We start from the raw sequence: 27,342 nt of genomic DNA, 5'->3' as shown, positions 1-27,342 counted from the left end.
CCTTATCTGTGTGCATCCTGCAGGAAGTCCAACAGGGCTATATCCCCCCCCCTTTCCTTATCACTGCATTTTCCACCCACAGAAGAGCAGCTTTCGGAGGACCATTTGTCCATTTTGCTAGAGGACGTTGTATTTTTTGGAGAAATGATCCCTAGAGAGTCCAGGTCTCTGAGATCGGAACTGTCTATCACTCCTGTTATTTCCTAGTGCCGAAAAAGTGGAGGCCTTACTCCTATTTTCGATGTTCAACTTCTCAACTTTGTCCTGCAGAATGACAAATTCAGGATATTCACGCTGGCCCAGGTCCTAACTCCCCTGTATTTTAGAGACTGGATGGTAGGGTTGAACATGAAGGCTGACTGTTTTAATATTCCTGTCCTGCCAGCCTATTGGTGCTAACTGTGTTTCGTAGTGGGGCAGGAGCACTTTCAGTTAGCTGTACTCACCTTTGGTCCCACCAGTGCCACTCAAGTGTTCACAAAAATGATGGCGGTTGTAGCAGCACATCTTTGGAGGTCTGGGGGTTCCAGTTTTCCCCTACCTCGATGACTGGCTATTGAAGGTGAGCTCGCTACGTTGAACCTCCTACCTTGTTTCGGGTTCACAGTCAAAGTGTCAAAGTCACACTTGACTCCTTCTCAGATGCTTCCCTTCATCTCAGTTATTCTGGACATGGTTTGATTTTGTGTTTTTTCCCCAGAAATGTATCCAGGACATTCAGGCTATGATCCTGATCTTTCAGTCTCTGTCCTGGGTTTCAGTGAGGTCAACTCTGAGACTGCTGACCTCCTGCATCCTGCTGGTTGTGCATGCCAGGTGGCATATGCACAAAAAGAACAATTGATGGACAGAATGCAGAACAATGTCATACATTCACCCAAGTACAGATATCTGGGCCTAAATCCATCGTTTTTTCGCTCACCATGCCATTCCAGTTTGAACCCAGCCACATGCAAATCAGTCTTGACCCTGCATCCAATGGGAATAGTGCAGCCCGAACTGCCAGGCCAGGTCCTCCCAGGACTGGAAACAAGCATCCTAGGAACGGTTTTGGGCTTTGAGCCCTCATCAGCCAGGATAGCTTGCTCCAGTGGCATGGAGAGCACGGGGCCCATGTCTAGGCATACCCGTCCAACTCGTGGTGACAAATGAAAAAAGAACAATTGATGGACAGAATGCAGAACAATATCATGCATTCACCCCAGTACAGATATCTGGGCCTAAATCCATCGTTTTTAGGCTCACTGTGCCACTGGAATCAAGCTATCCTGGCTGAAGAGGGGAGAAACCCCGAAACCGGTCCTAGAATGCTTGTTTCCGGTCCAGGGAGGACCTGGCTTGGCAGTTAGGGCTGGGCTGTTCCCATGAGGCACAGGGTGAAGACTGATTTGCATATGGCCAGGTTTAAACTGATGTAGCATAGTGAGCAAAAGAATGATGGATCTAACCCAGATCTCTTGACTGGGGGTGAATATTTTGATTTGTTCTGCATTCCGTCCATCAATTGTGTCTTTTGCTTTCTCGCCTTAAGTGTGCCAGGTATGCCCAGACGTGGGTCCCAGACTCACTGTGCCACTGCATTCAAGCTATCCTGGCTGAAGAGGGGAGAAACCCCAAGACCGGTCCTAGGATGCTTGTTTCCGGTCCTGGAGGACCTGGCTTGGCAGTTCGGGCTGGACTGTTCCCATGAGGCACAGGGTCAAGACTGATTTGCATATGGCCAGGTCTAAACTGGGTTGACATGGTGAGCAAAAGAAAGATGGATTTAACCCAGATCTCTTGACTGGGGTGAATGTTTTGATTTGTTCTGCATTCCGTCCATCAATTGTGTGTCGGGTGGCATATGCGGGCTCTGCAGTGGGATCTGAAGTCTGTGAGCCCAACATCAAGGAGACTGCAAACCATCTGCAGTGGTGGTTACTGGACCAGGATAGTGTCATGCCACCTCAGCTTTCTGGAGCGGAGGATCATCTAGGTGGCTTTAAAAGCAATCCATCCAACAGGGAGATGCTGGTTAAGGTAGTCGCAGACAACACTGCCATGTGGTACTGCAACAAACAGAGAGGGGTGGGATCACGGACCGTCTTCCAGAAATCCCCACACCTCTGGAAATCCTTTTGTTGGTGAGCCACCTGGCCGGATCTTTGAATGCCTGGGCAAATAATCTCAGCCGTGAGTAAAGCAAAGGCACGAGTGCCAGTTCTACCGAGAGGTGGTGCGTGGCCTCTTCCGCAAATGGGGTAACTCTGGCTTGATCCGTTCCCTGCCACTGAACGTGCAGTGTGAGCACTTCTGTTGGGTTGAGTTTAAAAAGACATCTCTCGCTCTGGGACGCATTCCGCCTTGAGTGTTGCCCATGGGCTAGACGTGGAGAGTATGGAATTCAGAACTCCTGGACTTTAGCATCTGTCCTTCGTTCAAGCTGCTCCTCCAGAAGGATCTGCTGTCGCAACAGCAGGGCAGGGTATTGCACCTGGGCCTTTGCAATCCCCACCTTCATGCTTGGACATTCAGCGCCACTGCGGAACACCTTCGACCAAACTGACACTGCCTGTTGGGACAAAATTTTAACTGGTACAGTGCTCGACAGATAGAGCCCCTCCAGTTTTCAGATGTTTTGTTTTTGTCTCTAGCTTGTGAAGGTCTTGCTCTGGGCACAGTCAAAGGGTACCTTTCGGATCTTTCAGTTTTTATGTGGTTGCCAGATCAGCCTTTTAAGTATCCAGTTCGTAGGCACTTTTTGAAAGGTTTAGAACATTTGTTTCCTTCTGTTCCCTTTGTCATTCCACCGAGGGACTTGAATTTCGACCTCACATTTCTGATGTGCATTCTATTTGAGCCGCTCCACAGTGGTTCCTTGAGACTCCTCACCCTCAAGACAGTGTTCCTCGTCGCCATAACATTGGTGTGAGTGAAGTTAGCCCATCGTACACCACCTTTTCCCCAGACAAATTGGTTTTGCAGCTTGTGTGTAAGGGTCTTGCCTAAAGTTGTGACAGTGTTCCACGTCGGTCAAAAAATCACCTTGCCTGCATTTTATGCTCTGCACCACCCCTCTAAGATGGAGTCTCCCCATTGCTTGCACCTCAAAAGAGCACTGGGCTATTGCATAGATAGTATCAAAGTTAACTGGGTGGTGCAGGATTGTGCTCCGCATTAAGATCTGCTATTCATTGTCATAAAAGCAGGTCCCAGAAACGCTGCATGCTCATTCTACTAGGACCAAAGGAGCTATGACTGCGTTAGCATGTGGTGGTCCTGTCCTGATTCCAGGATGCTGGTTTCTGGTCCAGGGAGGACCTGGCCTGGCAGTGGAGGTTGGCATATTCCCATGAGAAGGGTCAAGACTGATTTGCATATGGGTGGGTCCAAACTGGAGTGGCATAGTGAGCAAAAGAACAATGGATGCAGCTAGAATTCAGAAAAACAAGTTGCTTACCATCGGTATTTTCTATTTTGTACAGACTCTCTTGCTGCAGATTCCTCACCACCCTCCAATCATCCCCGTTCTGTACTTGGCCTATATTTAGTAATGAGATTTCATGAGATTTCAAGTGTAGGAATCTGTACACTGATCATACATTTCCGTTTTGTGCGCTGTCTGGGGGCGCAGACAGTCTCGATAGCATCTGATGTCTGTGCTTGTGAGTGATGCCTAAGTAGGCTCCGAATGTCCTTATTGGAGCAGAATGATGTCAGTGTGGAGCTGTACACCTACCGTCACTAAGTGGTACTACTGAAAGGTTTCCGGATCTAGTCTAATGCCTATAGAATATTCAAAAGGTGAGGAACCTGCAGCTAGCTAGTGTCTACTAGAATAATTGTTTCTGAATTTCCCCAACATTGGATCTGTCATAGATTCACATGCTTGAATCGTTCCCCGTCATCGAAATGAGAGTCCCACAGTACATTAAAAGCAGTAAGTAATGACCTTAACATTGCAGTTAATGGAGAACAAACATTCTCTTTAATATCTCGTCCTAGTCATTAGGAATGGTCCAAATTCCAGCCAGTCTGGCAACAGCACACTCTAGAGCCCTCTCCACAGAGGCTCCAGGTGCTCATATTTTCTACTGCAAATCGTGTCTCCCTGAGCTCTGCTCAGTACTTTTCTATTTTGGCCTACTGAACAAGTTTTTTCTTGAAGCTCAGCATGTCTTCTACTAAGAGGTCGCCAGTTAGGAATTGTGATACCTGTGGGAAGCTCAGATTACAAGACAATACATTCGGATGATCCCCACAAGAAGTGCATTTATTGCCTTCGCCCTGACCAAGTGAGAGACTGTAAAATCTACATAACTTTCTCTCAGTAAACTTTGAGAGATACAGAGGGATGTCGTCTTTTATGGCTACAGAAGTTAGACCGAAGACAATCCTCTGTCTGATGACCACAGGGATCCCTCCCTCAAAACTGCTGCTTCCAAAAAGAGGTCAAGTGAGGTGGAATTGGTGTCCCCTAAGGCTGCAAAGGTGCTTAAGAAACCGCATCATTCTTTGAAATCTGATTATCAGCCCTCTTCCTCCAGCAGGGAACCTGCCTCTCACAAGGGTCATTCCGTGCCCTCTACACCTTGTACTACCTCTTCTAAGGTAAAGGTAAAGACATCTTCCGGTGAAAGCTTCTGTTGCCACAACCACTTTGTCGACCTTATCTCCTCAGACTAAGCTCATAATGTCCTAGTCTACATCTGTCGACCATAGTTTCGGTAAAAGTGAGGCCTTCTACGGCAACTAAAAAAGTATTGTCGTTGAGGGATTCATCGGCGGATGGATAATCGCTGCTGAGGTTATCGGCGGCCCTTAAGAATAAGAATCTCCCGTCGACGGTAGCCTCGTCAACGGACCCATGGTCTACGTCCACAGACTTGTGTCGACTAACCTCCACGCCAAAGATGTTGACGGCAGAATAGTTGACGAAGACCCAGTCGACAGCCTCTATGGTTTGCTTGATTTCGACTACGGTTCTCGACTGCGATCTTGCCCGCAGAAAAGGGTAATAGGATCTGATTCTTCGTTGACGAATGTACAAGTCGCCAAGGACACTGTTCTCATCTACTGCTTCCCAGCCCTAACAAAAAGCTTTACAAGAAATAATCCTTCCTATTCACACCTCTCGTAGTAAGGTTCCCCCCTGTCCTCCAGAAGAACTTTTTGACCATGGGTATGAAGAGGAAGAAAAATCTGATGAAGGCATGTCTAGTGTGGCTCACAACCCTTCTGACCTCAGGATAAAATGCCATCAGTAGGATGATGAGTATTACTACCCTCAGGATCCCAACCAAAATACGCAGAGGGAGAAAACTATTCAAATGCCCGTTTCCCTGGTATCCAATCTACAGCACATGGTGGAAGATTACTCCAGCAGATTCCCACCATCAGAACCAGTTACCTCAGTCCCTCAAACTCAGATTGTTTGACCACCTTTGATAGTAGGATCACCTCCTCTTTCTCCAATGCCTTCAGCACCGCAACCACAGGGTCAGGAGCATCACACTACTGACGAAAGAGGAAGGAGGACTAGGAAGTATCTCTACCTAACGAATGGGACGATTACCAAATACAGATGCCATCTGCCAACCCCACCTCCGGTAGATTCTCCACCGGAAGACATATGAGGTTTTCATACAGTCATGGAAAGAGCAGCAAAAAGATTTCAGCTACCCATGGTCATCAAACAATCTGTTTCCTATACTATTTTAATGAACAGGCAGTCAGGTTTGTTCAATCCCCATAGTGGATTTTATTTGGGAAGAAGTCCTGAAGGTAATGCGGACACCGGCTTCCATCCCAGCATTCTTACCTAAGCTGGAAAAGAAATATGAGGCGCCTGACAACTCGCCTGTCTGCCTCATAGGGCATCCAAAGCCGGATTCAGTAATTTTCCAAGCGGCTCAACATCGTGCAAGAAATCCTGCTTCACCCTTGTCTGCCCCTCCTAACAGGGACAGGAGACGTCTGGATACCATTGGCAAGAAATTCTCTACTATAGCAGTGACCACGGTTAGGGCAGTGAACTCACTCGCTATTCTAGGTAGATATGACTGCCAAATGTGGTATGAGATATCACCGTTCATTGATCTGCTGCCTGAGGGCTCAAGGGCAGAAGCAAGAAAGATTCTTCAGGAGGGGGAAAGAATCTTGGCCGAGATTATTAATTTTGCTATAGATGTGATGTTGACAGGTTTCCGGTAGTTGGCTGGGGCGGCAGTCCTAAGACGACAAGGATGGTTAAGTGCTGCTTCTTTTCGCCAGGAAGTACAAACTAAGGTCATTGATATGCTTTATGATGGTGAATCCCTGTTTGGCCAACACATTGACAAAGCGCTACAGTCGATTAAGAAGAATACAAATACAGCGAAGGTGTAGGCACCCTTCAATTTAAAAGACAGCCTTTTCGTGGAGCTAGAGGCTGCGGCTCGTCTTCCTTTCGAGGAGGTTATAACCAATACAAACAGTTCCTACTGTATCCGGGAAAATCCACATACTCGTCAACACAACAGCATCAGCAGTCGTACAAACAGCCCCCTGCCACCTCCTACAAGCACTATAGAGGAAAAAAGCCTTCAGAGGCAGAGATTCCTCCGAAAAGCAGTGACGTACCTCTGGTGTCGGCCACAAGTCACACCAATTCCTTCTAAGTTGGTGGAAAGATTTCTTGTTTCCTCCCCACATGGTCTATGAGAGCAACGGACAGATAGGTCCTTAATATAGTTTCCAACAGTCACGTTTTGGAATTTCAACAGATGCCTCCAAGTTGCCCACCTCTGGGTCCGCCACCTTCTCATCGAACAGTACTACTCTCTCAGATAAACATCATGTTGCACAAGGGAGTGATCAAAGTGGTACCAAGTGCTCAGCGAGGGACAGGATTTTCTTCAAAATATTTCCTCATAAGAAAGAAATCAGGAGAATGGCGCCCCATTTGGGACCTACGTCACCTCAACAAATTCCTGAAAGAACAGGCCTTTTGCATGTTGAGGTGGCGTTTCAATTTGTGAATCAAGGGGATCACATTACTACTTTAGATCTTCAGGACACCAATTTCCACATCCCCATTCACCCCGACACAGACTATCAGTTCTGGGTTCTGCCCTTTGGCCTTTGTTCGGCACCTCAAGTGTTCAAAGTTCTAGCATCAGTGACGGTTCATCTGTGACGAGCAGAGATTAAAATTTTCCCTTACCGCGATGATTGCCTCATAAAGGCAAAATCTTTTACAGTGGCAAGGAGTCATACTCAGGAATTTCTGTGTCTCTTCCAGTCTTTCGGCCTGTCCATCAACGTTCCAAAGTCTCAACTAATCCCCTCGAGGCTCAGAACGTTTTAGGAGCAACTATAGACACACAACAAAGGCCTTTGCTTCACAGGAAAGGCAAGACAAGATACGCAGGCTGGCAACTCGATTCCTCGTAAACAAAGTCAATTTCAGTACAGAAGTACAAAGTGCTACTGGGAATGCTGTCCTCCTGCATTCCCAACTGTTGCTTGCGCATGAGACCCTTACAGGAGGAACTAGACAGTCAGTGGTTACAGATCTCGGGGTCCTTCGCGGATATCATAAAGATAACCCCACAGATGAAGAATGCACTTCAATGCTGGACACACACCCCGAACATAGCCACAGGCCATTCTTTTTTGATAGACTCACCGCAACACGTAATTATGACAGACACCTCCCTTGAAGGCTGGGGAGCACATCTGCAGGGTTTTAACGGTCAAGGGCAAATGGGACATACATCAACCGTCCCTGCACATCAATCTGTTGGAACTCAAAGCTGTTTTCCTGGCTCTGAAGTCCTTTCTTTCAAAAATCGCAGGAGCATCAGTTTTAATAAGGACAAATAGTACTACAAGTATGCATTATCTGAACAAACAGGGTGGAACAAGATCGACTGCAAGCTCAACAAATATGAGAATGGACAATTCAACCCCAGATAATCTTAATAGCTGATCATATTCCGAGAGTGGCCAATATTCTTGCAGATTCCCTAACCAGGGCAAGCTCTGTCACTCATGAGCAGGAACTGCACCAACCAATGTTGGATCACCTCTTTCAGTTGTGGAGCAAACCACATTTGGGCGTATTTGTGACCAGTCAGAACCGCAAATGCCAGTACTTCATCAGCTGGCTACCCCAACAGGGATTGTGGGGGGATGCATTTTTGATCAAATGGTCAAAGATATATACTTGCACTTTACCTCAGATTCCTTTAATTCCAAGGGTGCTCCAGAAAATGAAGAAGGAACAGTGCCGAATACTGCTCATAGCACCCAGGGGGCCTTGCCAGTTCTGGTTCATGGAGATCCTCCTTCTCTCTGAGTGCAAAACCATTCGGTTACGACCAATACCGAACCTGTTGATGATGAATCACGGCCAGGTCCATCATCCAGACCAGATATTTCTTCGATTGTCTGCTTGGCTCCTGAACACCGAGTTTGCTGGTCTAGCGATCCTGGCTGATTGTCGGGAAGTCCTTGCTAATGCTAAAGCACAGCCCACTATCAAAACTTATAAACTCAAATGAAAGAGATTGTGTCAGTGGTGTTGAAGCTCTGAGGTGCATCCTATCCAGTCACCACCAGAGCAGTTACTACCTTTTTTCCACCAGGTGGCAAAGTGCAGCCTCTTACTCGTCCATAAAGGCATAGTTTGCCGCGATATCCAGATTTCGACGGCATAATAGGTCACAGTCCCTCTTCTCCTCAAGAATCATAAAACAATTTCTAAAAGGACTGTTTAGCATGTTCCCACTAATAAAGCGGCCACATCCGCCTTGGCATCTTGACATTGTGTTTGTTCAACTTATGAAAGGACTGTTTAAGCCCATTTCTAGTGCATAGCTAAGGTACATCACATATAACATGTCCCTTCTGCTGACTCTTACATGAGCTAGACGAGTAAGAGACATACAAGCGTTTACTATTAGTCACCCTTTTCTTCAAAGGACTCTGTGTTACTTCACACAAGTCCTACTTTCATCCCTAAGGTTACTTCGGATTTTCATTTAAATGAACCAGTCATCAGTGGAAAGATCATTGCACTCCTTAGATCTCAAGAGATGTATAAAATTCTATTTGCAAAAGACTGCCAGCATTCGCAGGACAGACCAACTGTTTGACACATGGGAATGTCAGGAAAGGATATCCAGTTACTAAACAGACCACAGCGCGATGGATATCAGCAGCTATTCAGTTATACCATCAACAAGCAGGCAAACCACTTTCTTCCACAGCGAAAGCCCACTCAACGAGGGCTGTTCCCTCTTCAACAGCCCTTTTTGCCAGTGTGCCTATACAACAGATTTGCAGAGTAGCAACCCGGTCCAGCAGTCACACGTTTACACAGCTTTGCTGGTTGGAAGCCGCAAGCAACACTGACACAGCTGTAGGACGCACCCCCCCCCCCCCCTCTGTCCTAAAGAGAATTAACTGCTTTGACCGACTGAGTGGGCTCGCCTGGGTTTTTTCCAACCAAATCCCTTTGCTGTGAGATATATATACACACGTGTATATGGTAATATAGCTATTTAAATGTGTGTATATATTTGTTTCACTTTACAACATACATGGGTTGCGTATGTTTTTCTACATGCCTTATATGTATGCATACATGCATATAGTATACTGCTATCTATTTGGATTCAAGCATGTGAATTTATGAGAGATCCAATGCTGGAGAAGGAAATAAGTCACTTACCTGTAACTGTGGTTCTTCAGTGTTGGTATCTTTCATAGATTCATATGCGACCCACCCTCCTTTCCCTGGCTACATTTGTACACTTAAACTTCTCTTTTGCTTGAAAATCTGAGAGCCTGGAGCCTCTGTGGAGGGTTCTAGAGGGTGCTGTCTCCTGATTGGCTGGAATTTGGACCATTCCTATTGACTAGGACAAGATTTGATTTTAAAGTCAATATTTTTTTTCCATTAACTTCAATGTTAAGGTCAATACTTACTGCTTTTTAATGTACTGTGGGACTCCCACTTCGGGGAATGATGCAAGCATGGGATTCTATGAAAGATACCAATAATGGAGAACCAGTTACTGGTAAGTAACTTATTTTCGTATGTAACGTGCTCTTTTGGGCTCCACTTCCGAGGGTGCGGACAATGTCCAGAAAGAAACTGACAATCAATGAGCTTGATTAGCACCTATATGTGGCACCAGCCGTTACTTATGGGGTAGAGCAGGGTTGACAAGGAGCCCTGCAACACCACATACTGGTGTGCAGAGTAAGCTAAAAAGTCTTCAGAATCCAGAGGGTATTCTAAATGTAAGGAACCTGAGGTTAGACTATAGCCATCACAAAGACCTTGTTCCCAAAGCTAAGTGTCTTGTTGTTCTAGCCACTCCTTTCATACCCTCATCGTTTTGGTGCAGGTTGCTTTTATAGCCTCTGTATGTCCTGCTTGGGAGTTGTTCTCCGGCGCATGCCTGACTCTGTGAGGTACTATTAAAAGGTCTATCTAGAAGCACCTGGTTTGTAGGCTGAGGGTGCACTGATACCTTAAGGGATGTTGGATATTTTTTTTTTTGTAGTCAAGATTTCTTTCGGTAGTTCAGAGGAAAATCCATCATCTTCCTTCAGTGCTTAGATCTTGAATGTTGACAGTCCAGATTAATAGAATCCACTGCCACATTTGAAATCCGTGAATGAAGGAACACCTACAGCTGTGGAATCATATGTTGCAGTGGGTTTCATCTCCTTTTTAAGTTCTTGAATTCATTCATTGGCTGTTGCCTTTGCAAATGAATTCAAATGCAGCAGATTTGCTTCTTGAGCGGCATGAGGGTCGTTCGATTCGGTGCCCTTGTCCTACTAGACCAGGGCATTTCTGTATGGTTTTCCTTTCTTGTCCAAACACCGTCGTTCCGAGGGTACTTGAGAAGTTAAGGGAAAATACAAAGTTGCTTCAGTCTGCCTTTACAAGATTCAGTACTTTGACATACTTCAACCACAGCACAAGGGATCATGTTCACCTCTCCTAGATAGAAACCGTTTGTCCATGGAAGAAATAAGAACGCCACATTTCTTCATAACGTAGCTCAGCTTGAAAGCATGGTTCTAGACGTATTGACCTTTCTTAACGTGCATCGGCTGGAGGTTTTTATTGCTGCTATTCAATTTTGGGAATTGGTAAACCGCATCACCCCCAAACGTTCTCAGTAAATGTAATGGTGCAGGTGGGTAAACAGTAAGTCCTACCCTGAACCTGTAGTTGCCTACCATAATAAACCTGCGGAGTCCTTCTCCAGTGCTGTTGAGACGTGAGGCGACTAAAGCCTTTGTTCCCTCTAATACATCAAACTGTCCCCTGTGACCCCTGTTTGGCCAAAGCAATATGTTTGAGCCAGTGGCATCTTGTACCTTGAAATCTCAGTTTTAGAACACTGCCTACTTTTTAGTCACAGCATCTTAAAGGGGCACAAACTCTGGCTGGTTCAGAGTTCTTCACTGTTCCATATAAAAACAGTGGTTTTCCATCCAGAGTCAGGCTTCCTTTGAACATATTATTTCGAGTTTACTATGAACTAGTTTAATCCCCCCCCCCCCCCCCCCCCCCCCCCCCCCCTCCTCATGGTCCTTCCACGCCCTTAAGCTACTTCAGTTGAGGACTTTGTGCACATTTTTGTTGTTAGGCACTTGTTGCCCTGTTATCTGGACAGAATAAAAGATTTTCATTGACAGACCACTTATATGTGACCTTGGTGGAAAAATATATCGGCATGGGGGCTTCTTCGCCCCCTATTGCCGGATGGTTGATATTATGCCTCGCTCATTCCTACACTCTCCTTGGAGCACAACCTTCACTTTGTCCGGCATGCCTGACCAGGGCTAAGGTTGTAGCTGTGAGATTCTCCAGGAATATCTTGTCATATACACATGTTGGGTGTCAATGGGGACTCCTCACATGCATTCTGCTGACACTGCTCTTTCAACAGACAGTTCTTCAAAATCTATTTTCTAAAGCTGCTAGATGTGACCTTTTACTTTACAATCTAACTGCATGTTTAGTAGAAAATAGTAAGGATGTGTGAGTAGGATAGTTATTTTAGTGGATTCTCATTTTCTCTTAGTCTGTACACTCTTTCCTATTACCAGCGTCCTTATGTCGACCTCTCAGCCATCTCTCAAACATGTACTGGCTTCTTATTATCGAAGAGTCCTGGTGAGGTTGTAATATATACACGGAAGGGGGCATTCAGAGTCTAATAAACAGTAGTATAGACGCTTTTGTGGTCTTATCGCTGGTACCCAGGAATACTCACTGATTGATAATCTGTAAAAGTCGAAGGCCTCGTGGTAACACTAAAGGTAATCTTAATTTTCCGAGTGTGCATTGGTTCCTCATGCATTCTTTTTGCCTTGCAGCTCCTCAGCTTTCGAGTAATTTGCAGCCACCTGTTGTCTCGCCTTCCATGAACAAATCTATTCCTGCTGTCCCTGCCATTCCACCTCCAGCTGTGCGAGTTTCTTGCTCTGGCTGCAAGAAAGTTCTCCAGAAAGGACAGACTGCTTACCAGCGGAAAGGATCTACCCAGCTCTTCTGTTCCACACTGTGCCTCACTGGCTACACCGTTCCAGCCGCCAGACCACTTTCCATGACCAAGAAAACATGCGCCAGCTGCTCAAAGTATACCATACTTTTGTTTGAATGTCTTTGTTGAAAAATGTGTTGAAAATTTGCAGTTAGTAACAAATTTAAAGACGTATATTTTTTAAACTGCCCTATTGTGCCCTCATTACTGTTTCTTGCACGTATTTTGCTCGAGTCCCACCGCCCTGCAGTTCATTTTTACAAATAATGTAAATACTTGCTTAACTCAGCATGACGTTTCCAACGGATACTACCATCTTCATGTAGTCCAGCCTGGTTTATTAGTTCGTAGCATTCCAAAATGTGTATTTTTGAATTTCTGGTTAACCCAGAATGAAAATCTAGGAACAGGAATTTGAATTCCAATAAATATGCAGTTTTTATTTGTTTTTCTTCGTTCATTTCCCACTCTTATTGTTTTGTTGCAGCAATGAAAGTTATTTGACTGAATGTTTTGAACATTCTGTTATCAGTATTTCTCTATGCTTTTGTAGTGCCCTCTTTAGCCTGCATAACTAGTTTCCACATTATTCTGTGCTTTCACACTGATCAAAGCAACTAGATGTTAGATGTACAAAGCTGTTTTTCATTTGCAAGCCCTCTGATTCACAAACTCTGAGGATTCACAACCACGATGTAAAAAAAGACGTTTTTGTGCCCCTTTCTGAATCACAAATAGGAGTGTGTGAAATGAGCACGCCCTCCCATCAACAGTTTTGAAAAGGGATGCATCATTGGTTTGTGACCAAAGTTGTGATCCCACCTCAGTGGGGATGGTTTCTTGATTCGAAAACGGGCAGCGGTCTAAATTTAACAGGCTTTAGTTTTGAAAGTCATTCACTTTCCTCTGAATTCCTGAGTTTGTTCGAAATGAACACCGAGTAATTATCTTGTGCCTACTGTACTTTGAGAGTGGGCTTGTTTGCAAATGTCACTCCATCGCTTTAGATGCCAGTTTCAGTTTTTTTAATTTTTTCTACTATCGCCTTAAATTTATTATAGGCGATCCTCAAGACCCAGTTAGTATTTATCTGCAAGGTTTCAAGTGCCTCATGAAGTGTGGTAATCCTCCTCCTTAGCTGTATTGTTTGTGCCCTCATGGGAAATTACATTAAAAATGTGTTTTTCCCTCTATCTGGGATTTTTCTGAGCTGGTAACAGTTCAGGCATACATGCTAACATTTTCAAACTGAGAAGTGGGAGATAATGGAGAAAAAAGTCGTGGGATAGTATTTCCCCCAATGATCAATTATAGACGTGAGACTCGTGAAATAAAGCCATGCTGGCTTCAGAAATCGGGAGTCTCTCGTATACATCGGGCTACTGGCGTGAATGCAAAGGTTGCTTTTACCTGAAGTGATTGACTTACTAAGCGACATTCCAGTATGCTTGGCTAGACTTAAAAGGCAAACCAAAAACAATCCTATAGGTTTTGTCTTCCTAAAGTAATTTAAAAACAGTCCTAAAGGGTTTTCATTGCATTAGTTCTGAGCACCTCCCAATGCTATCCAATAAACACGCTGCCTGTAAGACAAGGCTTCATGGCTTCCAATATTGTGCCAGCTTTTTGCACAGGGCACCAATAAGCATAAAGTAAGTTGGAACTTTTATTTTGATAAATAAGCTTGGAGGAGACCATGTCTTTAAACAATTCCAGGTCATATGTGGCTGGGCTGTTAAACATGTGCCTCAGCACATGTAGTTTACCCTCGGCTTTCCAGCCTGTGCTAAAATGCATAGTTTTTTGCTTTAGCCTTAGATGGCCGAGAAACAGTTTAAAAAAAAATTATTACATAGTGGCGACAACCAGTTGGACATCCTTAGATTCTTGAAATTGTATGTTGACTGTACCAAGTCCTTCAGTTACTCAGTCGAGAAAGTTAATGGCCGTTGGTCTCCCACAAAGGCGCAGATCAAGACTGATTGCTGCTGCTCTTTTACTCTGTCCTCTTAGGCTGGTTAAAAAAAAGCTACCTGTAATTACAGTTCTACAGCATTAGTATTTTTCATAGATTACTTGTGCTTCTTCCTCCTCTAAAACAGAGGCTTATTGTATCCTCTCACACTAGTACTATAGCAATCTAAAGCATATAAGCCTCTAGGTGGAGTCGAAATTAGAACCACTCAACTTACTTTCCTCCTTTGCTACTAAAATGGCATGGTTTAAGCTGTTTCTAAGGGGATTTGTGTTGGTAGGTAATTGGTAATGTAGGACTCCCAGCTGGACAACTAGGAATGATTAAAGTATATGAATTTAGCCAGTATTTGGAATCTTCCATAGATTTACATGCCTGAATCATTCCCCGTCGTCGAGATGGGAGTCCCTCAGTAAAATATTCTAATGTTTGAACCCTGCTAATCAACACTGGAGAACTGTAGTTGCAGGTAATTAACGTCTTTCATATTGCATGCCGGGGTTCCTGAGTTCCGTTACACAGACCTCCTTAGACTAAAATAGTCCATCTCTAATTGCCTAGTCCACCTGGTGCTCCTAATGAAGAGCAGAATCTTCATCGGCACCCAACATCATTGCACATGATGTCCTAGCTTGTGAGTAGTTTGAGGCTCGCTTATTAGCGATTCCTGATGAGACTAGCTCATTAGCTATCCCAGATGGCTTGAGACTTCAATATTACATCTGTAATCTTGACATACACTTGTGTGAAAAGATTTAGCTTTTGGTGTCAGTGCAGTGGTTTCACCCTCTGTCCGCTTGTCTTATCGTGAGCAATACTTACGGAGTTTGTCAAACGCTTTACTCAGATACATGTCTATACAAATCAACTGGCAGGAATTTCTAAGTACAGAAGATAGCTAAGCCCAGAGTTGGTTTTCTTTTAGCTCATCAATTTTCTACTACCTGGGAGTATACCCTTGCTTAAGCAAGCTGTATATAGCTTTGGAGCCAAACCTAGTTTTACCCAATCGCATGGATTCCAGTTTGTAGCTTATACATAAAGTGCACCTGAAAAATCTGAACTGAAAAATATCTCTGTTGCTTGTGCTCACATCTTTCAGACTTCTTAGCGACATGGAAGCTTTCTTTACTAAACAACCTTTCATATGCTATGCTAAGGACAAGCTCAACTGTATGCATGAATCTTCAGTTTATCCCATAGGTGGAAGCCAACTTCCATTTCACTGAGCCTGTCGTCTTCTTATCAAAATCCCACACAGCCTGCTGAGAGCTTTTCACTCTTACCTCAAAGAATCTAAAGTTTTATTTCTACTAAAGCCTTCAGATCGTTGTACTGGTTGTTTATAACTTTTTGGGACTACAACGGTGTGAACCCTCAAAACAGGGCACTATATGATGGTTGGCTGCTTCTATCGCACTTCAGACACACTTTTCTTGGAAATGTACTGCTTAATCCACATGAATGGTGTTTACTTTTATAGGCATTTTTTTAGTAATACTCATTCAGTGTCTCAGCAAAGTAGCAACATAGAACACCACTCATATGTTTGGCAGGCATTGCAGCCTAGATCCCCAGTACCTAAAATGAGTTAACTGTGGGACAAGCAATGCTGCAACATTTTTCAGTGAGGCAAGGTTCTTGCATCTTTCCCCACTGATGTTCTGATTTTTTAAATTTTTGATTCTACCATGGGAATAAAAAAGAATCTAATCCTGGAGTGTTCTATAGCTTTGGTATTCTTTATAGATTTCCAGACTGTTTTGAGTGTCATACTGGGGTTCAGCGTATTTCAATGAGGTGGGTATTTTTCTTTTAGTCTGAATGTACACGAGTGCATTCTAATACTGCTGTTGTGTAAAGTTTTCGAAGAATTCCATCCAGATGACGACAGCGTATTTGAATATTAAATCTATTAACTAAATCAGTGCTGGAGGACTATAGGTATTGGCAAGTAACATTTCCCTATCCCTGCTTTGTAAGTGCAGAGTTAATGTCATTCTTGCTTGTTGAGATTTTCGCATCATGAAATCGTTTTTTGGTTCACAAGCTTTGTACCATTCTGCCATCTAGTGGCTGGGGACGGAAGTGTCTTGTATAGGTAAACTTTTCTTGTTTAGTGTATGAGGGTAGACCTAGGCGGGCCCCTGTATGTCTGTGGTAATCTAACATTCCCCCTGCCAGTCATGTTAGATTGTTTTTCCGCTTTTGGCTGCGAAGGTGCATTGATCGAGATCCTGATTTCATTTAACATCATAGAGGGCACCTCGGAGCGTATCGTAAAGGGACAGGTGCCCACGGAAAATGCACACATTTTCATGATCGAGAAGGCTTTGAGGGCCGAAATCGAAGGCCTTGTGCGGCAACAGAAGGCTTTCAAGGACAGTTTAGCTCTACATAAAGTCAAAAGTCCTAGGGGTTAAAAGACCACAGACCGAGGCAACACTAGAGCAAGAACCAAAGCAACTCCTGCAGCACGACACAGAATTAGGAGAAGAGGCTGTTATTATATGGGTTTTAAAAGATTTTCTCGGTGCCAGGAAGTATATCGCCATGAACAAGTGATTAGTAAATATTGTAAGACAGTTATTGTATTGACTACCTAAAAAATAAAAAACCACCAAACAAATGTCCAAAACATCATGAACTCCAAGCAGAGCAATGGAGATTCTTCAAGATGATGTATTACAGCTGATGCTACAGAATGCAACACAAGAGGACCCGCATCAGCAGAGAAAACAAGTGTGCATTCTGTTTACTTTCTGGTTCTCAAACAAGACTTCGTTGTGCTTCCTATTCGAGACCCAAGATTTGTCAAGAGATATATAAATGAGCAAAAATTTCAAATGACAATACTACAGGATGTTATTCCATTGCAGAAAAGGGGAGACAAGACGACTTGGCAACAGTAGATCTCAAAGAGGCATTTTTGCACGTACCGTTACTTGACTTTCACCTAAGATGTGCAATGCAAGTAGGACCAGTTCAAGGTAATACCATTTGGCATACAGTTGGTACCCAGGGTATTCACAAAGACACTTACAGTGGTAGCAACACCGATAAGAGCAGCAATTCATGTGTACACTTCCCTGGGCGACTGGTTAGTAAAGCAAACTGCTAGCAGTGTAAACTACAGCTTGCAAGTAAACTACAGCTTGCAGGTAACACTATTACCCAAGCTGGAGCTCACTACAAGTTGGGGAATATCGTATCCCGTCTCAGACACCAAAAAGGTATTTTTGGGAACAAACCTGAATACAACCAATGCAATGAATTACCCCAATGCAAAGAGGGTGCATGCCATCATTTGAAGAGTTCATGAACGTCACAATCTCTAAGAGTGAACAGTCATGAGATTATCAGGGACGATGACAAATTACCTCATTCCAAATGCAAGTCTTCACATGCGGACAATTCTGGATTGTTTGAACTACGAATCGTCTCAAGCTGTGGGAAGACTGACACCTCACATATAGGGAGGGTAGAACATGTGAAGATACTCGCAATAAGAGACTTATGGTCAACACAGAACGTGGTGAAACACGCAAGCACTCACGGTTCAGGAACATTTAATTTCTGATCGATGCATCTGCCTGTGGATTCCTCACCTTTTGAATTACTCCTTGCACAGCATTCCACTGAAACATTTCTCCATAGCTGTCCCACGTCTACGTCATAATGGAACGGATCTGCTTGCGACCCTGCGTAACATCATCGGAGCAATAAGACCTCGTCGGCATGCTGATGTCGGCTCCCTTTTTTCCACGCTGTCGATGCGTAACAATTTTTACCAGGACTTTCCATTTCTTAGTGTTTGAATGTTTCAGGCTCATCTGTAATTGTAGCAGTGCGACGGCTGCTCAGAAGAAATCAGGCTTTAAACCTTGTTGGGAATGTGGGGGTCATATGTCCATCACGGACCCCCATGATTGTTGTCTTTGGTGCCTGTCTGACTACGATGTTGAGGAATGTTTGTAGTGTCCGCGTATGATTCCGAAGGTCTTCAAACAAAGGAAAGCCAAATTGTTCATAGTCAGGTCGAAGAAGCAGAAGAGGGGCCGAAGAAGGATGAGATCTAAGTCCAAGTCACCGACTCCACACACCTCGAAGTCGTCGAGAGAAGCCTAAGAAGAAGCGTTGTCATGGATCCTGGCATTCTTCTAAGGACAAGTCCCTAAAGTCGGTGTCCCCAGCTCTACGGCTTCATAGGAAGGATCAAGTCTTGCCTTCGCCTTCACCTCAGGTGACTCCGGCTCACACTCCAACTCCTAGGGGCTCTCCGACGCCCAGGGAAGCAACGCCTTCGCTTCAGACCACTCCGGCTCCAGTGTCTCCGGCACCGCAGCCAGATTCAGTCTTACAGCCTTGAATTGTTCCTGAGCAGGCGGTACCAGATCTGTACCCACCCTTTCCGGCTCCAGGTACGGATCCTTCGCATTTCTTAAATGTGATGTATAGCATGTTTGCCAGGGCGGCTAACCCTTCTGGTGCCCCTTTTGGCCCCATGGGACAGCTATCTTTTAATATGGGCTTGCTACCTCATTATGCCCAGGCACCTTTTATGCCATTTATGCTAATGACCCTGAGTTGGCCCCTCCTGATGCCAGAGTTCTGGACGCCGATGCAGTCCCAGGAGGGAGGTATGAAATATTCTCTGGTGCTGTCTCGACTTCACGCGGTGCCTACAACCATCCCTGAAGGATCTCAATCGACGCCAGCCCTGAAGTCACCGGCGCCTCTGAAGTCACCGACGCCTCGTCTGGCGCCGCCGACGGAGAGTCCCAAGCTGACAAGGAGCAACTAGGAGGCATGCCTGGGTAAGAGGATCTGTTTTTTTCCGGATGGTTGTCTTTGGTGCCTGTCCGACTAAGATGTTGAGGAATGTTTGTAGTGTCCGCGTATGATTCCGAAGGTCTTCAAACAAAGAAAGCCAAAGTTCGAGGCATGTGGGCTGCTGAATTCATATCTGTGCATAGATCGCCGCCTAGTGTTGGGTCCGGATGTTTGCACGTTGTTGTGCTGGAAGAGTCTTAGAAGTATCCTGGGATAGGTGACTCCTCCCCTGGACTACAGTGCGCATGGGCATCCTCTCCATCCTCAGATTGTTTTTTTCCGCCATTGGGTTCGGATGTGCTTATCTTGACTCAAGTTAGGAAAAACTTTTTCAAGGCCTTTAGTTCGCGTCGGTACTGTTCCTGATCGGTATCGATAGTATCTTTGTTAGTTTACTAACTTCCAGAACCAACCTTTTCGCATCTTACCTGACCATCGACCCGAACATCGACGATGGAATCGAGGACACCATTCAAGCGGTGTCCTGTATGCAATGCGAAATATCCCCACATCGACGTCCATCCGGTGTGCAACAAATGCCTTTCACTGGATCACGACGAATCTACATGCATGGCCTGTGCCCGATTTCGATCCAAGAAGACTCTCCGGAATCGACGAGCGGCGAGACTCGAGGCGCAGCAAGCGGCACCGGCCCCGGCCGACATCTTCAGCGCCGAGACCGAAGATGTCGAAGAAGTGGAGAACCTACCCTCCAGTCCCGCTTCCGAACATGACTCCGGATCGGAAGACGTCGACGAAACACTCTTTCGCAGAGATGAAGACGACACCGAGGTAGGAGACTACAATGAGGCCTTAGGGGCCGAAGAGAGTAGCTCCGATGACGAGCAAGGCCTACCCGTACAGACTGAGGAAATTCCAGTGCAACAGTCTATGGCTCCGGTCGAGGGATCGCCTTCCGGCCTTACCCAAGACCTATCCCGCAGTTCTTCGGCCCCGCCCTCGGGCCCGGCCACGGACATTCAGCGGCAGCCATTAATGCCCAAACCGGCTGGTTTCCCTTCTTCGAAACCGAAACCAAAAGCTGTATTGGTTCAACTGAAACCGAAACCGAAAGTAGCGCTGGTCGGATCGAGGCCCACCACACCTTCGACGCCAGCAAAACCCGTCGGCACCGAGCGCACCAAACGAGACTTCGGTGCCGAGCTCGAGTCGGCCGATGTCGGAGTCGACATAAGGAAAAAGACCTTCGGTGCCACCAAACCTACTCGGCTCCCGGCACCGACGCGATCGGCTCCGACCCCAAAGGTCAAGCTGCCTGCTGCGTCTCACACCGCGTCAACGGCACCACCAAAGCCACACTCATCGAAGACGTCGACGGCCATTACCGCCCCTCGACTCGATGTCTCACCGGCGCCGAGAAAATCGACGCCCACCTCTACTGAACCGGTCGGCGCGAAGGAATCGATGGCGCTCCAGGTGCGACCCGTTGCGACGCAACGCGCCAAAAACAAAACGGTCCTTCAAGACACGTCCAGCTCCGAGCCGATAAAAGCTCCAACAGCCTCTTCGGCACCAGCCAACATTACTTTTGGCCTGCCACCATCCACGTCTCCCAAACTATTCCAAATCAGGACATGGGTCACCCACACCACGATTACTCCTGCCGAACGCTCTCCTGCGGAGACGTCTCCATCACATCTCATCGACGCCGACACCGGCAGGATGATAATCCACAAACCGAGAATAACTTCGGAGCCAGCTTTGGACTCCTTCCGGATCCCGCTTAAAACAAAGCTGCCAGTGGCCTCAGAACCAGTTCTTTATGAACCTCTCCATTCCCCCTACAGGGATCCACAGTCATTCTCTCCCACCCACTCCGACACGGAGGCTTTGGAGGACTACATGAGTGACCAAGTCCCCTACCCCGGAGACATGGACCTTGAAGGCCACCAGGACCCTGATCAAGCTTGGGATGACCCTGTAGACTCAGGTGCACCTCTGGATGCACAGGACCCGCAACTCTATGGAGCAAAAACATCTCCCACAGAGGACACTGCCGCGTTCAACGCTCTAATTGAACGTGCTGCAGCCAATCATGGGGTGCAACTTCACTCTGACACCGTCGAGGACGACTTCCTTATGGATACTTTCGCATCCTCAGAACGACATGTAAAAACTCTGCCCATGTTGAAGGGTGTCCTCAAACCAGCAAAGGACATCTTCAAGGAACCCACTAGGGCAAGAGTGATAAACCCCAGGATCGACAAGAAGTACAGATCGGCGCCTGGGGACCCTACGTACATTAGAGGCCAGTTACCTCTGGACTCCATTGTAGTTGCGAATGCTCGCAAGAGGGCACACTCGCAAACAGGTGATGCTCCTCCCCCGGACAAAGAGTCCAAGGTGCTAGAGACCTCCGGCAAACGGGTTGCCGCCCAGGCAGCTAACATATGGCGCATTGCCAACACTCAGGCGCTCCTCGCTCGCTACGATCGAGCGCACTACGATACACTAGAACAACTACTCCAACATCTCCCTGACCAATACAAAGAAGGTGCAGAGATCCTCATCAGGGAGGGACAACTGCTCACAAATGCATCCATTAAGTGTGCACTGGATGCCGCAGATACAGCTGCCAGAGCCATAAACACTAGTGTCATGTTGCGATGACACGCCTGGTTGCGAATCTCCGGATTCAAACCGGAGGTACAAAACAACATCCTCAACCAACCTATCAACCCCGACTACTTATTCGGCCCGGAGGTTGACACCACCCTAGAGAAAATAAAAAAGGACACAGACACTGCAAAGTCCATGGGGGCCCTACAAACGCAGTCCTTTCGGAGCGGCTCCTTTCGTCGCCCCGGAAATAGAGGAGCAGGTAGAGGACAGGGGTCACAGCAAACATACAACAAGGGCAACACACAAAGCACCTACGATAATAACACCCGGGGTGGTTATCGTGGCTCCAGCACAAAGGGCAGAGGACGCGGCTACGGCAACACCAGGTCCTCCCCCAAGAACAAGCAGTGACGCCCTCTCCCTTCCTCCCGACCACATAACACCTGTCGGGGGAAGGCTACAAAGGTTCCTGTCCACGTGGAACTCCATCACCACGGACAGGTGGGTCAAAGATATTGTCAAATACGGTTACTGTCTAGAATTAACCTCGACTCCACCCACAATACCTCCAAAAAACCGTCCTATGTCCTCAGAGCACTTAACGCTCTTACAGCAGGAGGTGCAAAGTATGTTACTAAAAGGCGCAATAGAGGTCGTACCCGTCCACGAACAAGGCACGGGAGTGTACTCCCTGTACTTTTTAATACCGAAAAAGGACGGGTCACTCAGACCTATATTAGACCTGAGACCCCTGAACCACTACATTCTTTCCGAGCATTTTCACATGCTCACTCTACAGCAAGTACTCCCGCTGCTCAAGCAGGGAGACTTTCTGGCCACACTGGACCTCAAGGATGCGTATTTCCACATACCCATTCACCCCTCACACAAGAAATACCTCAGGTTCACTGTTCAAGGGCAGCACTACCAATTCAAAGTCCTTCCCTTCGGCGTCACAACAGCACCCAGGGTGTTCACAAAGTGCCTAGCTACTGTGGCGGTACATCTACGGAGGCAGCACATACACGTCTACCCTTACCTGGACGACTGGCTCGTTCAAGCGAAGTCAGCCCAGCAATGTGCCAGCCACATGTCTCGCACCTTTCACCTTCTTCACAGTCTGGGTTTCTCACTAAATTACCCAAAATCCCATCTCCAGCCCGCACACGTACAACAGTACCTAGGTGCGACTATAGACACTCTGGCGGCCACAGCTCAGCCAAATTTAGTGAGAATCAACAGCATGCAAATGCAGATTTCCAAGTTCAAACCACAACACTCCCTTCCCGCGCGAGTGTTCATGCAGTTGATAGGCATGATGGCCTCCTGCATTTTCATAGTCCCACACGCAAGATTACATATGCGCCCGCTTCAGGAGTGCTTAGCACGTCAGTGGAATCAGGCTCAAGGACAGTTGAAAGACCTAGTGTTGGTGAGCGGTCGGGCATACAACTCTCTGCACTGGTGGAATCCACAAAACCTTTGCAAGGGCCGACCGTTCCAAGAGCCTGTCCCACAGATAATACTGACAGCGGACGCGTCTCTCCAGGGATGGGGAGCTCATGTACTCCAATACACAGTGCAGGGACTATGGACACAACAACAAAAGAAGATGCACATCAACCTTCTAGAGCTGATGGCAATCTTCCTGGCTATGAAAGCATTCAAAGTACACTTGTGCAACAAAGTCGTGTTGATCCGAACGGACAACATGACTGCCATGTACTACATACAGAAGCAGGGAGGAACACACTCTCCACAGTTGTCTCATCTGGCTCAGAGCATGTGGAAGTGGGCCATTCAGAGGAACATGTTCCTCATGGCAGAACACCTCCCCGTCAAGGACAACCAGATGGCGGATCTGCTCAGCAGACACAGCCACCAGATGCACGAGTGGGAGTTACACCCATCAGTACTCCAACCGTACTTCCAGCAATGGGGTCATCCAGAGATAGACCTATTCGCCACAAGCGAAAACGCAAAATGCCAAAGCTTTGCCGCCAGGTTCCCACATCCGCAGTCGCAGGGCAATGCGATATGGATGAACTGGTCCGGCAGATTTGCGTACGCTTTTCCCCCAGCACCACTGATACCGCTGGTGGCACGCAAACTCAGACAACACTCACTGACACTCGTCCTGGTTGCTCCAACGTGGGCACGTCAGCCGTGGTACACCACCTTTCTCGAACTTTCCGTGGTGCCGCATCAAAGGCTGCGGATCAAACCCGCGCATTTGACGCAGAACCATGGAGAGATTCAGCACCCAGATCCGCAACAGCTGAACCTGGCAATCTGGCTCCTGAAGTCCTAGAGTTTGGCTACCTAAACCTGCCACCTGACTGTATGGATATCATTAAGGAGGTCAGGAGACCCACTACCAGAGCTTGCTCTGCAGCCAAATGGAAAAGGTTCGTCATTTATTGCAATAATAATGACATTAACCCGCTAGACGCATCCATCCAAAACATCATTTGTTACCTCTTACACCTATACCGATGCAATCTGGCGTACACCTCTATACGTGTCCATTTGACCGCAATATCAGCCTATCTGCAGACCAGGCAGCACCTCTCTCTATTCAGAGTGCCTGCCATCAAAGCATTCTTGGAAGGACTCAAACGAGTCATTCCACCTAGCCACCCACCAGCCCCAATGTGGAACCTCAACTTGGTCCTCACACGCCTGATGGTTCCACCCTTTGAACCTCTACACTCATGCGAGATTCAATTCCTTAGCTGGAAAGTAGCTTTCCTAGTAGCGATAACTTTTTTACGAAGAGTTAGTGAACTCCAGGCACTAACCGTTCAAGAGCCATTTATACAGGTTCACGCCAACAGGGTCGTACTCCGTACCAACCCCAAATTCATGCCCAAGGTGGTATCGCAGTTCCACATGAATCAAACGATTGAACTGCCTGTTTTCTTTCAAAACCCACAGACTGTCGCAGAAAGGGCACTCCATACACTAGATGTAAAAAGGGCCCTCATGTATTATATCGACAGGACCAAACCCTTTAGGAAAACAAAACAGCTTTTCGTTGCCTTTGCCCCACACCACAAAGGTAACGCTATCTCCAAAGCAGGTATAGCCAGATGGATCGTTAAATGTATTCAAATTTGCTATCAAAAAGCTAAACGCACATTAACGATTCCACCACGAGCCCACTCAACACGTAAGATAGGGGCCTCCATGGCTTTCCTAGGAAACATTCCTTTGCATGATATATGTAGAGCAGCCACCTGGTCCACTACACATACATTTACCAAACACTATTGTGTAGATGTGCAATCAAAACAGCAGGCAGCTGTAGGACAGGCTGTTCTCAAAACCCTTTTTCAGACCGCTGCAGCTGGCACTGGTAGCCAACGCTAATAAGAGGGCACTGCTATATATTCTATGCACAGATATGAATTCAGCAGCCCACATGCCTCGAACTGAATATGCTACTTACCAGTATGCATCTGTTCTTGGCATGTAGGGCTGCTGACATTCATATCGCCCTCCCTCCTCCCCGGCGCCTGTAGCAGCTGCAGCTCTCAGAATTACTGTAAAGCATGGTCATCACTTTCTGTATCTACTCCATCACTGTCACAATGGCGAAAAACAATCTGAGGATGGAGAGGATGCCCATGCGCACTGTAGTCCAGGGGAGGAGTCACCTATCCCAGGATACTTCGAAGACTCTTCCAGGACAACAACGTGCAAACATCCGGACCCAACACTAGGCGGCGGTCTATGCACAGATATGAATGTCAGCAGCCCTACATGCCAAGAACAGATGCATACTGGTAAGTAGCATATTCATTGTTCATAGTCAGGTCGAAGAAGCAGAAGAGGGGCCGAAGAAGGCTGAGTTTGAAGTCCAAGTCACCGAATCCGCACACCTCGAAGTCGTTGAGGAAGCCTAAGAAAAAGCGTTGTCATGGATCCTGGCGTTCTTCTAAGGACAAGTAGGATCTGTTTTTTTCCGGATGTGCAGGCCTCACGTTTGGATTTACCTTTTGATGGCTCTAGACTCTTTGGAACCAAAGCAGACTCATCGCTGCAGCTCTTTAAAGACAGTAGAGCCACTGCTAGAGCGTTAGGCCTGCTGTCCCAACCAAGAGGCTTTGGTTACTGTAGATTTTGGGGCTTTGGCAAGGCTACTCCATTTCGTGCCCGGCAGCAACAGCAGGCAAATCCACTGTATACGTCATACAGAGGGAAAGGAAGAAGTCACCTGTGTGGCTCAGCTCACTAACAAGTCTCCTCTCCTGTTCCCCCAACTGGTTCCGCAGGGAAGCAGCTCTAGATCCCCCTTCTTAGAACATGTTGGTCCCGTGGGATGTCGGGTGTCTCAATTTCTACGAAGTTGAAGATCTGTTACGTCAGATCTCTGGGTTTTTAATCTTGTAGAAAATGGGTAAGCCCTTCCTTTACGGGAGTTTCCGCCTCCATTTCCCCCTCGCCAGGGTTGGTGTTTGGAGGGCCATCTGTTGTCCTGCAACAGGAGGTTATATCGTTGCTGCATACATGGGTGATAGAGGTGGTTCCGAAGCGGCAAAGTGTTCAGGGATGCTACTCACAGTATTTCCTGATCACCAAGAAGGATGGGCATTTGAGACTTATCCTAGAACTCCGGGTTCTTGAATTTTTACCTCAAACAGGAGAAATTAAAGATGTTGACCCTGGCTCAGGTTCTTCTGGCTCTGCAGAAGGAAGACTGGATGGTGTTGATCGATTTGCAGGATGGGTATTTTCACATTCCCATGCTGAAGTCACATCGGAAGTATCTTCATATTACGGTTGGGTCTCCACACTACCAGTATGCGGTCCTTCTCCTTGGTCTTACTTCTGCACCTTGGGCCTTCACAAAAGTGATGGCGGTGGTAACAGCACATCTCTTTTCCCCCGTCTGGACCATTGGCTGCTCAAAGCAAAGTTGCCAGAGATGGCGTTGCATCATTTGCAAGTACCACAACTGTTTAACTTGGGTTTTTTGAAATATGTACCCCAATCTCACCTGGTGCCCTCTCAGCGCAACCTGTTCATAGGGGCAGTACTGGACACTACTGTGAGTCATGCTTTCTCGGCCCCTCAGGATTCTAGACATTCAGGCTTTGATTCCAATGTTTAAAGATGGAGCGGCTGTTCCAGTCCTGAAGGTTCTGCGCCTGCTTGGTCCGTTCGCTTCCTGCATACTGTTGGTCAGCCATACACGCTGGCACATGAGGGCACTCCAGTGGTGCCTCCGCAGGCATCGGTTTCAACACAACGGAGATCTCAGGGAGGTGGTCAGAATCAGTAGACACACTGCAGCGGAGCTGTTATGGTGGAGTGTTCCTGGCAACCTGTCTCAAGTGAAGCAGTTTCAACCTCAGTCTCTGGTGGCCACGGTGATAACGGATGCCTTCACCCTAGAGTGGAGAGCTC

General features: G+C 46.7%; 1 protein-coding gene across 10 annotated transcripts in view; it reads left to right on the top strand.

The window, feature by feature from the left end:
- ZMYM4 (zinc finger MYM-type containing 4) overlaps positions 1-27,342 on the top strand; it is a 1,418,124-nt gene that overhangs the window by 574,543 nt on the left and 816,239 nt on the right. For all 10 annotated transcript variants that reach the window (XM_085648002.1, XM_085647995.1, XM_085647996.1 and 7 more), the window contains one exon: positions 12,373-12,634. In XM_085648002.1, the coding sequence (XP_085504128.1) occupies positions 12,373-12,634 (262 nt within the window). The remainder of the gene's footprint in view (positions 1-12,372; positions 12,635-27,342) is intronic.

The sequence above is a fragment of the Triturus cristatus genome, chromosome 3_2, assembly GCF_964204655.1.
Source record: "Triturus cristatus chromosome 3_2, aTriCri1.1, whole genome shotgun sequence".
NCBI classification, from domain to species: Eukaryota; Metazoa; Chordata; class Amphibia; order Caudata; family Salamandridae; genus Triturus; species Triturus cristatus.
Note: the sequence above shows the minus strand (reverse complement) of the source record. Positions and strands in the feature narration are given on the sequence as shown.